Here is a 15885-nt window from a genome sequence, read left to right on the forward strand (position 1 = left end):
TGAGGCCTGTTTTGTGACCAATCATATGGTCAATTTTGAAGAAGGTACCATGAGGTGCTGAGAAGAAGGTATATCTTTTTGTTTTAGGATAAAATGTTCTGTAGATATCTGTTAAATCCATTTGTTTCATAACTTTTATTAGTTTCACTGTGTCTCTGTTTAGTTTCTGTTTCCAGAATCTGCCCATTGATGACAGTGGGGTGTTGAAGTTTCCCACTATTATTGTGTGAGGTGCAATGTGTGGTTTGAGCTTTACTAGAGTTTCCTTAATGAATGCGGATTACCTTGCATTTGGAGCATAGATATTCAGAATTGAGAGTTCATCTTGGAAGATTTTACCTATGATGAGTATGATGTGCCCCTCCTTGTCTTTTTTGATAACTTTTGGTCGGAAGTCAATTTTATTTGAAATTAGAATGGCTACTCCATTTTTTCTTTGGACCATTTGCTTGGAAAATCATTTTCCAGCCTTTCACTCTGAGGTAGTATCTGTCTTTTTCCCTGAGGTGGGTTTCCTGTAAGCAGCAAAATGTTGGGTTCTGTTTGTGTAGCCAGTCTGTTAGTCTATGTCTTTTTATTGGGGAATTGAATCCATTGATATTAAGACATTAAGGAAAAGTAATTGTTGCTTCCTGTTATTTTTTTTTTTTTGTTAGAGTTGGGATTCTGTTCTTTGTCTGTCTTCTTTTAGGTTTGTTGAAGGATTACTTTCTTGCTTTTTTTTACGGCATAATTTCCTTCCTTGTATTGGTGTTTTCCTGTTATTATCTTTTGAAGGGCTAGATTCATGGAAAGATATTGAGTGAATTTGGTTTTATCATGGAATACTTTGGTTTCTCCATCTATGGTAAATGAGAGTTTTGCTGGGTATAGTAGCCTGGCCTGGCATTTGTGTTCTCTTAGGGTCTGTATGACATCTGTCCAGGATCTTCTGGCTTTCATAGTCTCTGGTGAGAAGTCTGGTGTAATTCTAGTAGGTTTGTCTTTATGTATTACTTGACCCTTTTCCCTTACTGCTTTTAATATTCTCTCTTTGTTTAGTGCATTTGCTGTTCTGATTATTATGTGTCAGAAGGAGTTTCTTTTCTGGTCCAGTCTATTTGGAGTTCTGTAGGCTTCTTGTATGTTCATGGGCATCTCTCTCTTTAGGTTTGGGAAATTTTCTTCTATAATTTTGTTGAAGATATTTACTGGCCCTTTAAGTTGAAAATCTTCATTGTCATCTATACCTATTATCCTTAGGTATGTTCTTCTCATTGTGTCATAGATTTCCTGGATGTTTTGAGTTAGGATCTTTTTTTGCATTTTGTATTTTCTTTGATTGTTGTGTCCATGTTTTCTTTGGAATTTTCTGCACCTGAGATTCTCTCTTCCATCTTTTGTATTCAGTTGCTGATGCTTGCATCTATGATTCCTGATTTCTTTCCTAGGGTTTCTATCTCCAGAGTTGTCTCCCTTTGTGATTTCTTCATTGTTTCCCCCTCCATTTTTAGATCTTGGATGGTTTTGTTCAATTCCATCACCTGTTGGGTTGTGTTTTTCTGTTATTCTTTGAGGGATTTTTGTGTTTCCTCTTTAAGGTTTTCTACCTGTTTAGCAGTGTTTTCCTGTAATTCTTTGAGGGATTTTTGTGCTTCTTCTTTAACGACTTCTACCTGTTTATCATTGTTCTCCTGTATTTCTTTGAGTTATTAATGCCCTTCTTAAAATCCTCTATCAGCATCATGAGATATGATTTTAAATCTGAATCCTGCTTTTCGCATATGTTGGGTTATCTAGGACTCGCTGTGTTGGGCATACTGGGTTCTGATGATGCTGAATGGTTTTGGTTTCTGTTAGTAAGATTCTTACATTTGCCTTTTGCCATCTGGAAATCTCTGGTGTTAGATGTTCTAGCTGTCTCTGGCAGGAACTTGTTCCTCCTGTTATTCTGTTAGCCTCTGTCAGCACAACTTAGACTCCAACTCTCTCCTGAGTCCCAGTGTTTAGATCACTCTCTGCAGGCAAGCTCTCCTCTTGCAGGCAAGGTCCACAGGGGTCTGCAGTTCAAACTCACCTCTTAGCTGAAGCTCAAGGCCTGAAGGTCCCCTGTTCAAGAAGCTCTGTTGCTCCCGTGGCCCACGTGCTCTCCTGCTCGGATTGGTCTCTGAGAGACCGGGATACAAGATGGCACTCTCACCTGAGTCCCAGGGTCAGAGCCCTCTCTGGAGGCCAACTCTCCTCAGTGATCCTAAGATCCTGGGTGTGCTAGGGCACCTGCTGTGTGGAGATTCCTCTGGAGACCTTGGGATCATCCACTGAGTTCCTGCTTCAAACCTTTTAAAAACATTCTTATGTCTTTTTATCTTCCAAGAGCAGAGACAAGTCTCCTCCTCCTCCTCTTACCTCTCTATGAATGTAGATTTCTGAGATTTCCCCGTAGCATATTAGAGATGATACACCTTTGACTAGACTTTTTTTTTTTTGGAACAGGGTTTCACTACGTATTCCTGGCTGTTCTGGGACTCATTATGTACACCAGGCTGGCTTTGGACTCATAGAGATCCACACCTGCCTCTGCCTTCTGAGAGCTAGAATTAAAGATGTGTACCACCACACTCAGCTAAACCATACATCTTCTTATCAGAATCATCTTGCTTGCTACATTTATTATTATCTGCCTCGTTTTTTAACTTAGTAAACCATGATACCTGCATTCTTTCTACTTCAGGCATAAGTTACCCAGCTCTAGGTAAAGATATATGTATATATGTTCAAAGCATTTCATATCTGCAGGCGGATCACAGAGGTAGATGGTCCTAAGGGAGGTTCCTGCTTTAGTAGTGAGTGCTAACTATGGTAGGTGTAGACACCCAGGAAGGAGGGGGCATTGGAAGGAAGCAGGCATGTGTGTATGGCTATTTCAATAACTCACACAGAGCTGTCTGTACCCATGCACATGGACTGAATCCAATTCAGAGCCATTTTGAGATTAATCTGAGAGTTTCTCTTCTTCAAAACTTTTAAAACACTTATGTTCAGAGCTGACATATATGACCTTAATTCTGTTATGTTTGCTTCTTGTCTCCCTGCCTGGTAGTTTGAAAAGAAACAAATATAAGGTCCCCCATCTGTTTTTGTTTTTGTTTTTGTTTTTTTCTTAATCACCAAAGCCCCTGCAGGTTGTGTTTTGTGCAGGGTGCATTTGTTTCCAAAAGCAACTGTTCTAAACACAAATCCTCCACCCCCACAGAGAGGGCAAAGGCGTGAGGTGGGACAGGGAGAACTTGGCCATCTTTGTGATGAGGCACAGCTTATGCAACAGTGTCAATGCAATTAAGTCTTGCCTCTTATGACAAAGAAGAGCTCTAAATAAAGTATTAGAAGAAAATTACTCAGAATGTGTAGGGAGCTCTCCTGTGTTGGTATAAACATGTGAGAAAGGGCAAGAGAGATGTGAGAAGAGGGGCAAAGGAAAACATTAAACACAGTTGTTATCTAAGCTTCAGGTTCTAATCCTGCCAGGAGATGATGGGACAAAAAGTAACCAAGAATGAAGGAACTCGTGTTTAAGAAACTCATGCTCTTCGTCCTTATGTTTCAATTTAACCATATTTAAGTTTAAAAATGTAAACATGATAGACATTGTTAAGCAAGTTTGTACCCAAATTAAGTTCATTAGTTCCTTTTAATATTTTCAATTATTCTCTTTAAAAAGAAAAACTTCAAATTCTCTGGGAGAAAAAAAATACCAACAGACAAAAAACTTAAATATATTTTTAAAAGAACTAAATATGTACAAATTGAGAAATGATGTGCAAAGTATCCTTTGTGTGATTTAGACTTTCTTTTTCAGAGTCAGAGTTTGAAAATAGAAACAGCGAGAAAGAGCTGGGTTGTCCTCTGACAAAGGACACACAGCAGGTTCTTACCAAGGAGTGCCACCAGGGTGAGCAGGACCACAATGTGCTTCATTCCTTTCCTTTTATGGAAATACAGAAGGATGCAGAAAACTAGGATTTCTAAAATCTAAAAATTAAAAAAGATTAAAAAAAAAAAAGAGTAAGTTTCTCTACATAGTCCACAAGATGCCCCAAGTATGTGTTTGAATTTGCAGTGGTTCTCATGAAGGTTTGGGTGACTGAGAGTCCCAGGGCCGACTATAATGCAGGGTACTGTCAGGACCCTCAGTCATCCACAGTGCTTGAATACCACCTACCCACCAGTGACGCCAAGCCTAGCTCGATAGGCCTGGCTCCCTGCCACTCAAGTCTCATTTCTCCAACTGTTTCCTGTCCCTGTGTGTGCTGAGCAGACACGCTGTGCTACGTTGGACAATCTTCCCTGTAGCCATGCCCACTGCAGAGGCTCCCAGCTCCTTCCTCCTTTGCCCTCTGCCAGCCTCCTTGCATGGCTGCAGTTGTCTTCCATTTTGTCTGACTATTCTTACCTTTCTTTTCTTTTGTTTTGTTTTGGTTTTGGTTTTTTTGTTTTGTGTTTTTTTTTTTTTTGAGACAGGGTTTCTCTGTGTAGCCCTGGCTGTCCTGGAACTTACTCTCTAGACCAGGCTGTCCTGGAACTCAGAAATCTGTCTGCCTCTGCCTCCCAAGTGCTGGGATTAAAGGCATGAGCCACCACTGCCTGGCCCCATTCTTACCTTTCAAAACTTCTACTGTTTGGCAGCTGTGGTGGTTTGAATAGGCTCCATAGGGTCATGTGCTTGAATGTGTGGCCCATGGAGTGTAGTGTTGTTGGAGGGGGAGTGTCACTGTGGAGGCAGTGTTGAGGTCTCCTACACTCAAGCCAGGCCTAGTGTGGCACACAGTGTCCTGCTGCTGCCTGCGGATCAGGACTGAAGAACTTTCAGCACCTTTCTCCGGCATCATGACTGCCTGAGTGCTACCATGTTTTCTGGCATGATGACAATGAATTAGACCTCTGAAACTGTAAGCTAGCTCTAATTAAATGTTTTCTTTTATAACATTTTCCATGGTTATGTTGCCTCTTCACAGCAATAAAGCCACACTAAGAGAGCAGCCCAGAACTTATTTATCTATAAAGAACATGCAGGAAAATGAGTAGAAATCAATAGATTAAGAGAAATAAGTAAATCAGATTCAGAGAAAACCAAAAGCAAACAAACAAACAAGTATGCATGAGATACATCCAAACTGATTCAGGGAGTGAAAAAATAAATTAGATCCAGCCATTCTTTTGCTTGGATTTCTTATGGCTTTCTATTCTTTGTACGTTAAAGACCACATTTCTTCTGGATGATAATCTTTAGCTTCTGCTGGAGACCTCACAGATGGGCCACTCTGTGCCAACCCTGTTCTCTCCTGCTCTTCCTTGCTCTCTCCCCATTTCCTCTTCTATCACTCCCTCTATTTCTTTGTTATTCTCAGACAGCTCTGTGCTTTGCCCAGAATGTTCCTCTACCAATCTGTACAGAAGGACTGCATTTCTGACCTTTGGGTGTCCCGGTCTCCTTCCACCTTTAATAGGAAGGCCTTGGAGCTGAAGAGATGGCTCAGCAGTTAAGAGCACTTGTTCTTCCAGAGGTTCTGCGTTCAATTCCCAGCACCCACATGGTGGCTCATCTATAAAGGGATCTGATGCTCTCTTCTGACATGCAGGTGTACATGTAGTAGAGAACTCACACATTGTAGGTTCTATGCCCCAGTATAGGGGAATGCCAGGGCAAGGAAGGTGAAGTGGGTGGGTTGGGGAGCAGAAGAGGGGGTAGGGGATTTTCAGAGGGGAAACTAGGAAAGGGGATAACATTTGAAATGTAAATAAAGAAAAATATCTAATAAAAAATAAATGTAAAAATTGCAAGAGGTTAAAAAAAGATTTTAAAAAAGTTAAAAAGCAAGTAAACAAACAAAACCCCCAAAGTAAACAATACAAAACAAAAAACCAGGAAGGCCTTTTTAGCCCAGTGTCCTGCAGGTGCAGGGATCCGGTTCTCACCTGATCATTACCAGGCGATGGAGGGCCCTTTGCCATGACATGGAGCATGGAACTTTTGCTTCATGCCTGCTCTAGATTTTCTTTCCTTCTCAGATTCGCTCTCTGCAGCTTCAGAACAAATAATGCATGAATTCTCATTATCCACAGAATGCCTATAGTGGCACTGGGTTCTACCATGTGTCAAGAGGTCACCCAGTTGTCAGGGAAAATATTCAAGTATGAACAACAGCTATCCTTGTATACACTTTCCTCTGAAGTGCTAGCCACCTGTGGCTCCGTGGGTTCTGGCACTCCATGGAGAAGCCTCATTGCTGACTGGTCTGTGAACCCAGTGTGCACCACACTCCTTACACCAAATCACCAACTTCCATGCTCAGAAGGTGAACACTGTGACTATCTTCATTTCATGGGTGAGGAAACTGAGGCTTGCTGTGTATGTGGGGTGTGTTAAAGGATCCTGCTTCCGGCATGTTGACTAATGGCACCCAGCCAGGGGCCCACGTTCTAAACACCCAGAACATTTGTTTACATTATGGCGTTGTCACTGGGCTTTTAAAGCTGTGGTTAAGGCTATGGGCCTGAAATGGGAGGTGAGCTTGGACGACTCAAGCAGAAGCCCTGACTGGGCAAGCCTGAGCCAAGCACTACTAAGGACCTGCAGGAGCTGGGAAGGGACAGGTTCCTTTCTGGAGGCCCTGGCAAGTAATGTGGCAATCTATTTCTATTGTTTAAAGCTGCCCAGTGTGTGGCAAATTGTTATGGAGTTCATAGAAAACTGATTCAGGTTTTGATACATGAAGTTCTTTCCAAAGAATATCTTTAAGATAAAATTTCTGAGTTGGTTTCAGAATTTCATTTCTTTTTTCTTTTCTTTTCTTCCCTCTCATTCTCTGTCCTCTCTCCTCTCCCTCCCACCTCTCTGTTTTTTTGACAGTGTCTCTTTACATAACCCTGGCTAGCCTGGCCTAGAACTCACTATGTATACCAGACTGGCCTTAAACTCACAGAGATCCACCTGCCACTGCCTCCACAGTGCTGGGATTAAAGGTGTGTACTCAGAAGTTTCTTAACTGGTTCTTGAATCTAACTAGAATTTTATGTACTAGTTACCCCAGTTTGGTTCTAAAGGAGTCAGTGGTAGTCTAGGAGATGATGTGTCAAAGCAGGTGACAAAGTCCTTTGCAAGAACAGTATGACTCACCAATTTGAGTCTGAGTGCATTTCCTCTTTGTGTGTGGTATGTATATACATGTGTGTGTTTATGTGTACACTCGTGTGTGCATGTGTGTATGTGAGCACATTGGCATGTACGTACGTACATGTGTGTGTGTATGTGTTGTGTATGTGTGTGCATTGGTGTGAGTGGGTACATGTGTGTGTTTGTGTGTGCATATGTGTGCATGCTTGTACATGTGTGTGTGTTTGTACTTGAGTGTGAGTGCCATGGAAGTCAGAAGGAGAGAGTAGATCTCTTGGAGATGGAATTATAGGTGGTTGTTTAATCACTGGAGTGGGTGCTAGGAACTGAAGTCCTTTGCAAGAACAGTATGTGCTTATAATCACTGAACCATCTGCCCAGTCCCATCCTTTTTCTTTCTTTCCTTCATTAAAACGACTTCTTTGTCTAACAGAAATAGGCTCTGTCAAAATTCTCTGTGGGTAGATTTGACCCTTGGTAGTCAGTTGGACTGACTTGCAAAGGCAGTTCAGTGACATGTTCAAGTGTGTGTGCCCACCAGAGAAAGGCAGTCTTGCTTGGAGTTCTGATTCTCTGAATTTGTATTCATTGACTTTGGCCAAGCTACTGAACCTCTCCCTATGCCTCAGTTTCTTCTTTTGGGAGGTGAAGAAGACAATGTTCCCACGCATAGGACTGCTGCACAGGTGAAGTGTAGAATGAGACCAGAACTGTGCACAAGCCTTGCCTGCTCTGTCAGAGTGGTTCACTGTCCATATCCTGCTGCAGAAACAGTGTTGTTTTCATCTAGACAACAGAGCAAAGGGATCTCATGCAAGAGTTGTTTAATAGAAACAGTTTTCTTCCTCCAAGTTGACAGCACCAGATGTTGGGTGTTCAGTCAGCTTTGTCAGAACTGCAGACTTAATAATCAGCATTGGGGTACACATTTGTTCCAAATGATAGGTTTGGCCCATGCTGCTGCTGATTTGAGGAAAGAAAATGAGCACTGTGTAGATTACCGTGTGAAGGATTTTATGTTCAGAACAGAGATTTCAATTTGAGTTTATTGGAAAGTCTGGGTGGGCCAAACAGCTACCACCAAGCTGCCAAAGAGTGTGATGTAATTGAGGCCTAAGGCTTCCTAGGGTGGCTGCAAAGAACATATTAACAGGTGGGTTGCTCAAGGAATGGCTCTACAGCTCCTTGGCCAAACAGGACATACAGGACTAAGGAGACCAAACCCTCTCCTTCCTTAAATTAAGGTCACAAGTTGTTAGCTCACTTACACACATGGCAGATTCCTCATGGGACGTGTTCTATATCTTTACAAATTACTCTGAGCTTGAGACCCCATTTAGCTGTGACTTTTTGACAGGTTTTTGCTGAAGAGAGCTATTCCTCTGTGGCAGAGGAGCCTGGAAAAGCTGGGCCAGTGGTTGAACAGACAGCATGTCCTTCTCCCCTGGTCAGTGACACCAGAATTCTCAAATTCCTTTCCTGCACAAGGGCACCAAGCAGGGGGTAGGCTCCTGGCCTTGTGACAAGGCATCCACTTCCACAGAGAACTGGACGTAACACAGGCACCATGGTCCATAGGAACATAAGTGAGAGCTGAGATGGTCTATGTAACTTTACAATGCCTTGGTGGAACGTGCAGAACTGATTAAGACTTTTGAATATCTTTATTAACTTGATTTGTGATTCTGATCAGTCCTGAAAAGCAATTCAGATGCTGTACTTACACTTGGTGTAATACAGAAACATATGAATGACTTGTTAGTCATTCATTAATCACTGGGCAAATGAGTCTTTTGGGGGTAGTGTTGAGAGGATCTTGCTAAGGATTCCAGCATGGCCCTGAGCATTCTATCCTTCTGCCTAGGCTTCCCAAGTGTTCTCATTACACTCATGTGCCACCACACTTAGCTCAAAAAAAAATAATGTAATTATAACCTTTGTGAAAACAAAACACCAAACACAACAATAACAACCCCACCTAATCTACCACATCTGAAAATTGAACATTGACTATTAAGATATTCAATATATTTAACCCAAAATTCAGCTCAAAGGTGTTAGCATAGAGCTTATCACTCCTATAGTTCTTAGAGATGCAGTTACATTCTAGATTAGATTCCACATTAGTATAAAGGTTCCCTAATAATTAAAGTTCTACTCAATTGTAACTATTATTAAAGAATTATTTTAAACTATCTTACAAATATCTGGAAGCAGTTAAACTTTTCTGTGTGGAATCTATTTTGAAATAGACCTCATTAATATAATATGGCTTTTGGAAGTAGAGGTCTCTTCTAGGATTATAAAGTTTGTCTATAAGAATTCCTTTCTATTATCTAGATTACAATATGTACTATACTATACTATACTATACTATACTATACTATACTATACTATACTATATAATACGTTGAATGAATGAGTAAATAACTAAATGTAAGAGCTAGCTTGAGGCCATTTAGCTGTGAGAGTTGGGATGATAGTGTAACTAGGAGGAGCTGAGGAGGACAGGGAGCTGTACTCAACTGTACATATGTACACACATCTCAAAGATTAAAAATATTAGAGTTAGCTTTAGAAAATAGAAAAATGTAATTAATTTTAGAGTATTTTTGTCCACCAGTAGGCTTAATACATTGTTTGTGGGCAGGGCAACATCTCAGTAGTAGCAAATTGCCTACTTATTCTGGTTTCAATCTCCAGTACCATGAAGGAAAAAAAAAGAAAGAAAAGCAAACATTTATAAAGTCAGGTTTGCCTGCTTCAGATGTATTCTCTGGTATTAAAAACAATACAAGATGTGTCATAACTAAACCATGAGCTTTATTCCAGGAAAGAAGGCTTGCTGCATCTTTAATCTCCAGAGGATCTAACTCAGGCTATTAATTTTCCGGTCACAGGCTATGTCACTCTTTTGTTACTGAATGAAGCATTTGTTTTGCCTGTAGGCAAAAAGTTGTAATGTGTTGGTCAGATTTCAAGCCTGCACTACCATGACATATTCCATAAAGTTTAAGGAGAAGTAATTCAGAGATTAAAGCTCCTTCTAGTGTTTAGAGTTGATTGATGAAAGCAGTGGAAATTAAATGACCACTATGATGGACACATAGGAAAATGAATGGGCAGAGTGAAGGTACAGACTATGAAGGTCCTGGAAAGATCAACTTGAGTTGGGAAGCTCAGTGCTCAGAACTAAGGCAAGGGCAGGGCTAGAAGGTATTGGGAAGTGAAAGGTTGGAAATGCAGTCCATGAGAATGAAACCATGGCTATCATGTTTCTTTAGGTAGAACATCAAGCGATGGGCTGTCTGATTGACTGCTCTCCTCTGACAGGGAATTGCTGGAATAGAGGACAGATAAATAGATTAAGTCATAATGTGACCTGTAAAAAGTATAGGTAGGGAATGGAGAAACCAGCTTTGTAATATTTCCACAGAAGAGGCTGTATCAGAATGACATCCATGAGGGTAAGTCTGTAGGGAGCTGAAGGGGTTATACGTCAGAGAAGGCAGAGGAACCACAGGCACAATGGTACTGAGTAGTCATGTGGCTGAAGGGATGACACCTGCAGCTGTGGTGATGCCTGCAGCTGTGGTGATGCCTGCTGCTATGGTGAGGTACTGATGAGAATCAGTAGGGGAGACTGTGCTTCTTAAGGCACTGCTGGCATGGCCTTAGAAATAGATGATGACAGCTCAGATTAATGCAATGGCAATGGGAAAATAAAAGAGGGGTCAAGAGCAAGAGACTTTATAACATGCAAGGATGGAGAGTGAAGAACAGAGCTGTAAGAAGCATTAGGGGTAGCTTGGTTTTCCAATATGGCAGACTGACACAGAAAAGATGAGAGTTTGGTAGCAAAATACTGGGTTCAGATTCTGATATTTGCATTTGAGGAAGCTATGGAACATTCATGACACAATGAGCAATGAATGAACAGGGAGTGAATGCGGAGGAGTCAGGAGGACTGGGAAGGAGAGGTGGGTATGGACAGCAAGAAGGGTGCTGTGTGAACAATGGCCTCTGTGCTGGGTAGGTGTTTGCTTGCTTGCTTGTTTTTAAATCAACTTGAAACAAACTAGAGTTGTGTGGGAGGGAACCTCAATTGAAGAGTAGTCTATCAGTTTGCTCTAGGGTCATGTCTGTGGAGGCATTTTCTTAAGTAATGACTGATCTGAGTGACTCAGGCCAGTGTGGTAGTTGCACCCCTGGGCGGTGATCTGCTTTGTGTAAGAAAGTAAGTTGAGAGCAAACAGTAAGCAAGCCAGTAAGCAGAGTTCCTCTGTTCCTCCATGTTCCATCTTCATTTCCTATCCAAGGTTCCTGATTTGAACTCTCACGTAGTCTCCTTGTCATGTACTGTAAACTGTAAGCCAAGTAACCCTTTCCTCCCCACTTGCTTTTTGTCCACAGCAATAGAAAACTAATTGGCAGCACATATGATATAAATAGACATAGGCAGTTGACAGAGGAGGAGATGCTCACAAAGAGCCTGAGATGGATGGATTATTCAGAGAGGGAAAGAAATGTACAATATACCGAGAGGCATTAAAGGGAGGCATTCCAGATGGGCATGAACTAGACACTGCACCAAGGTCATGAATTCATTCTCGTTCTCTCTCTTCCCCCCGCCCCCTGCCTCTCCCTTTCCCCATGTTTTCTCCCTTCCTCCCTCTGGTCTTTCTCAGCAGTATATGGAAAGAGATATGCTAGATGTAATGAGAAATGAGAAAGAGCTAGAAAGTGGGTGTCTTGGAAGGCTACAGGATGATTAGTTAATAGTGTATAGTAAATGAATATTTAAACACAGAAATTAGTTACTTTTCCATGGTGTAAGAGAAGGAATAAAGAGGGAGACAGTAGAGAATATTTATAGATATTTGTGTTCCAGGGGTCATGATTGTGTCAGAGATAGTGAGACAGTCAGGCAGTGGTGGCGCACGCCTTTAATCCCAGCACTTGGGAGGCAGAGGCAGGCGGATTTCTGAGTTCCAGGCCAGCCTGGTCTACAAAGTGAGTTCCAGGACAGCCAGGGCTACAGAGAGAAACCCTGTCTCAAAACAACAACAACAACAACAACAACAACAACAACAACAAAAAGAGAATGCTTGTCATTAGATGGCTGTGAGAGGAGCCTGTGTTACACTTGGGGGCAAAGGTCACCTGTAAAACCTGTAAACACCCACACCATGTTTTTCATACTACATTTGTAGAGTAGGGTAATTTTTTTCAGCAGAGAACTGTATCAGGTACCTTTCTGAGGTCACTATAATTATAAGAAGTCCCAGAATTAGTATGAGTCTCTAGCTTTTGATTCTTTATTATCAAATTTATAAGATTTTTGCCAAACTAAATGCTCAGACAATTCCAGTTTTTCCTATACTTGCCCTTTCTATAATGTTCTTTTTCTCCAGTCTTACCTACGTTCGGTAGTAAGTCACATATCTACTGCTTCAATCCAATTTGTCCTTTATACTTACCAGAGGAAGCCACTGTATCAAATAAACACCTCAGTTAATGTCTTCAAGGACCTAGTGCACCGACTCCCTCCTTTCTCCTTCTTCCCTCCTCCCCTCCCTCGCCCCCTCCTTGTCCTTCCCCTTTCTTTCCTCACATCCCTTGGAACTGTACCACTGCTATTGCTTTGACCTCAATGAGGACTTTTTGGGAAGATGCTTCAACAGTGACTTAGTAGCTCACATCCTTCACTACTGATCAGGTACACTTACACTTTAGTGAATCACCGTGTTGAAAAGAAAGGGTTCCATGGGTTTCTTAACACTGTAGCTACCAATAGTCTAGATAATATACTTTAGAAACAGTAAAATATTTAGAACTCTTACCACATAGACCAGGAATTGCCAGCCAACAAAGTAATACTGTACTGTTCTTGCTGAGATAGCCTGGGTGATATTTGGAGCAAAATTCACCAATAAATATGTTCCTGCAAATGCTAGTGTCATACCTTCGAATAAAAAAGAAAAGACAAACCGAATTTAAAAAACAATTAAAGTTTTTCCTTTTTTCCTCTTTCCAGTTGGGACAGGGTCTTGCTATGTAGCCTTACCTGATTTGGAACTCATTTTGTAATATAGGCTGGCCTTGAACTCACAACTTCTCCTGATTCAGTCTCCTAAATACTGTGATTACCGGTTTGCCTTACCAGCATGGGTACCTTAAAGCTTCTCTTGATATAAGCATCACCGGTTATGCTATTTGTTAAAATGGAGGCCATTCCTCCCCACCCCCGGCAGCCCCAGTGGTCCCATTAAAACACGTCATCAAATTAGCCCTAAAGAACACCACATCCTTAAAGGAGAATAAAAGCCAGGGAGTAGATAGAGCATGATGTAACTTCAGACTTTCTCTGTTGTTGCAGGTGAGTCCTATCTTCTTCAAAGAAGTTTCCGCAAAGACAGAGAAGATCAGAACACGCACATACTGAGAGGTTAGGGCACAGTCATACTGTTTCCACACCATGACTTACACAGCAGATCTACATACATAGATCTAGGTCCATCTCTAGTAGATGGATGTGCCAAGACTCGAGGGTAGGGAAGTCCACCTCATGATGACCAGCTCTCTGCTCACTGCTTCCTGGAGCCTGTGAGCTTGGGTGAGCTAGACTTTGAAACTCAGCAATGGTCACTTTAACTGCTGTCACTGATGGCAGTCCTTCCAGAAGTAAATGTGGTGAGAGGGACCTCCTCACTGTAGAGTCCCAATACTTCCCTAGGATCTAGAATCCCAGGTTAGCTTAGTAAAGATAGAGCACATCATAAACTTAATTATTATCTGGTCATGATTTTATCATTACTCACAACCATGGTAGGTGCACAGGAGAAACAGCAGGGGTGGAAGGGAGGGCAGGCCTTTATGTAAAGTACTAAAACAATCCTATTTATATATAATTAGCAGCCTGAGAAAATTTTATCTAAGTAGCTGTTTCCAAGAACTACAGTTGAAAAATTCCCTTTCCTTTCCTTTCCTTTCCTTTCCTTTCCTTTCCTTTCCTTTCCTTTCCTTTCCTTTCCTTTCCTTTCCTTTCCTTTCCTTTCCTTTCCTTTCCTTTCCTTTCCTTTCCTTTCCTTTCCTTTCCCTTTCTTTCTTTCTTTCTTTCTTTCTTTCTTTCTTTCTTTCTTTCTTTCTTTCTTCTCCTCCTCTTCTTCCTCTTCCTCCTCCTCTTCCTCTTTTTCCTTTTCTTCTTCTTTTTTAATCCACCCAGTACATCTCTGTTGTGGATATAGTTTACAAACAGCCTTGGATGAAGCTGGATCATCTGGTCTGTCTATAAAGTCTCTCAGTTTGGGATGCTGATTTTCTACCCCTCTTAACTACGTGGTCTAGGTTTTGAACTCAGTTTATGAGAATAAATAGTGTTTAATGTTACATAAGCTTGACAATAATCTATTTAGTGTAGTATAAAGCTACAGATAAGTTTCCTCTTACTTATCTTATAATATACTGTGAAGACAAGATTATATATACATGATTTTCAGAGCTATTTCTAGTGACAATTTTAAAAATAAAAATATATGCATTATTAAACACTGTACTAAATGCAAAGTAATAAAAAGCACACATGTGAACTTGAGGAAAATATTGGCCAGTCATGTCTTTTTCTTTGTAAAACAAAGGATTATTTCAAATTAGGTTCTTAAGAGGAAGAAAGTTTTTAAAAACGAGTTTTCTGACCTGATATGATAAAGCAGCATGAACCTTCGGGGCACACTTCAAAGTGCCCCAGGGCTTTCCAGTGTTCCTCTCTTCGGTCCAAATTTGATTTGGCTTTTACGTCCCTTTATCAACAGTTCTCTTCTCACCTTATATGACCCAGTTCCCACTAACTTTCCCATGCTGTGATGTAATGTGGAGTTGGTAACACTCACACGATACAAAATTCCAGAGGGTCATATAGGGTCTGCTGAAAGCCAAGTGTTTCACTGGCTCGAGGCTGCCGTCAGCCCATCAGTCCGCAGGCCCAGCAGGTTGCTGCTGCCCAGCAGTCAGCCCTGGGATTCCTTGCTAGGCTCCCTCTTCCAGAGCTGCCTGCACGTGAGCTTTGCTGTTCTCAGGTAAGCAGGAGCACACTATAGAAACTGCTTCTCATTCTAGTCTCTCTCACAACACCGTGAAGATGTAAGGCAAGCTTTCTCTTTCAAGTCTGCTCAGTGCTCCCTCATTTGAAGGTAGTTTGGTTTATTCGACTTCATTTTCAATACTTTACAACTAGCCCTTCAAAATTGCTTCTCATATATGTGGCTTCAATTGAGCCTCCAATTACTGTGAGTCAAGAGGATAACCTCACAGCAGCATACTTATCCTTTATCCTTAATAATTTTAATTGTGGCTACCTCAGGATACCTTTGTCTTCTAATAGATGTATACTTGCTTGTTTTATGCCACCTGCACTTTTTGTTGTATTGGTTGGTAGTCTTTGGAGACAGGGTCTCCTTAGGGAGACTATAGGCCTGCCTGACCTTGGACTCCTCAGTGCTAGGATGACAATCTATGGTTTCATGCTTATTTATATTATTTAAGGTAATAAGCAACTGTCTTCTTTAGGGGTTATTCGGCTTCTCATAAGGATTTAAAAGTGTTGAAGTCACTCACACTTCCTTAAAATGTTTTTGTATCCACTATCAGTGAGTACATATCATGTGAGTTCTTTTGTGATTGGGTTACCTCACTCAGGATGATGCCCTCCAGGTCCATCCATTTGCCTAGGAATTTCA

The 15885-nt window shown here is 41.3% G+C and overlaps 1 protein-coding gene across 2 annotated transcripts in view; it reads right to left on the reverse strand.

Annotated features, from left to right (window-relative positions):
- Nipal2 (NIPA like domain containing 2) overlaps positions 1–15885 on the reverse strand; it is a 110284-nt gene that overhangs the window by 22927 nt on the left and 71472 nt on the right. For both annotated transcript variants that reach the window (XM_029469394.1, XM_021183905.1), the window contains exons 5-6: positions 12994–13115; positions 3912–4008 (exon numbers count right to left, since the gene is read on the reverse strand). In XM_029469394.1, the coding sequence (XP_029325254.1) occupies positions 3912–4008; positions 12994–13115 (219 nt within the window). The remainder of the gene's footprint in view (positions 1–3911; positions 4009–12993; positions 13116–15885) is intronic.

This window comes from Mus caroli, chromosome 15 (genome assembly GCF_900094665.2).
Source record: "Mus caroli chromosome 15, CAROLI_EIJ_v1.1, whole genome shotgun sequence".
Lineage (NCBI taxonomy): Eukaryota > Metazoa > Chordata > Mammalia > Rodentia > Muridae > Mus > Mus caroli.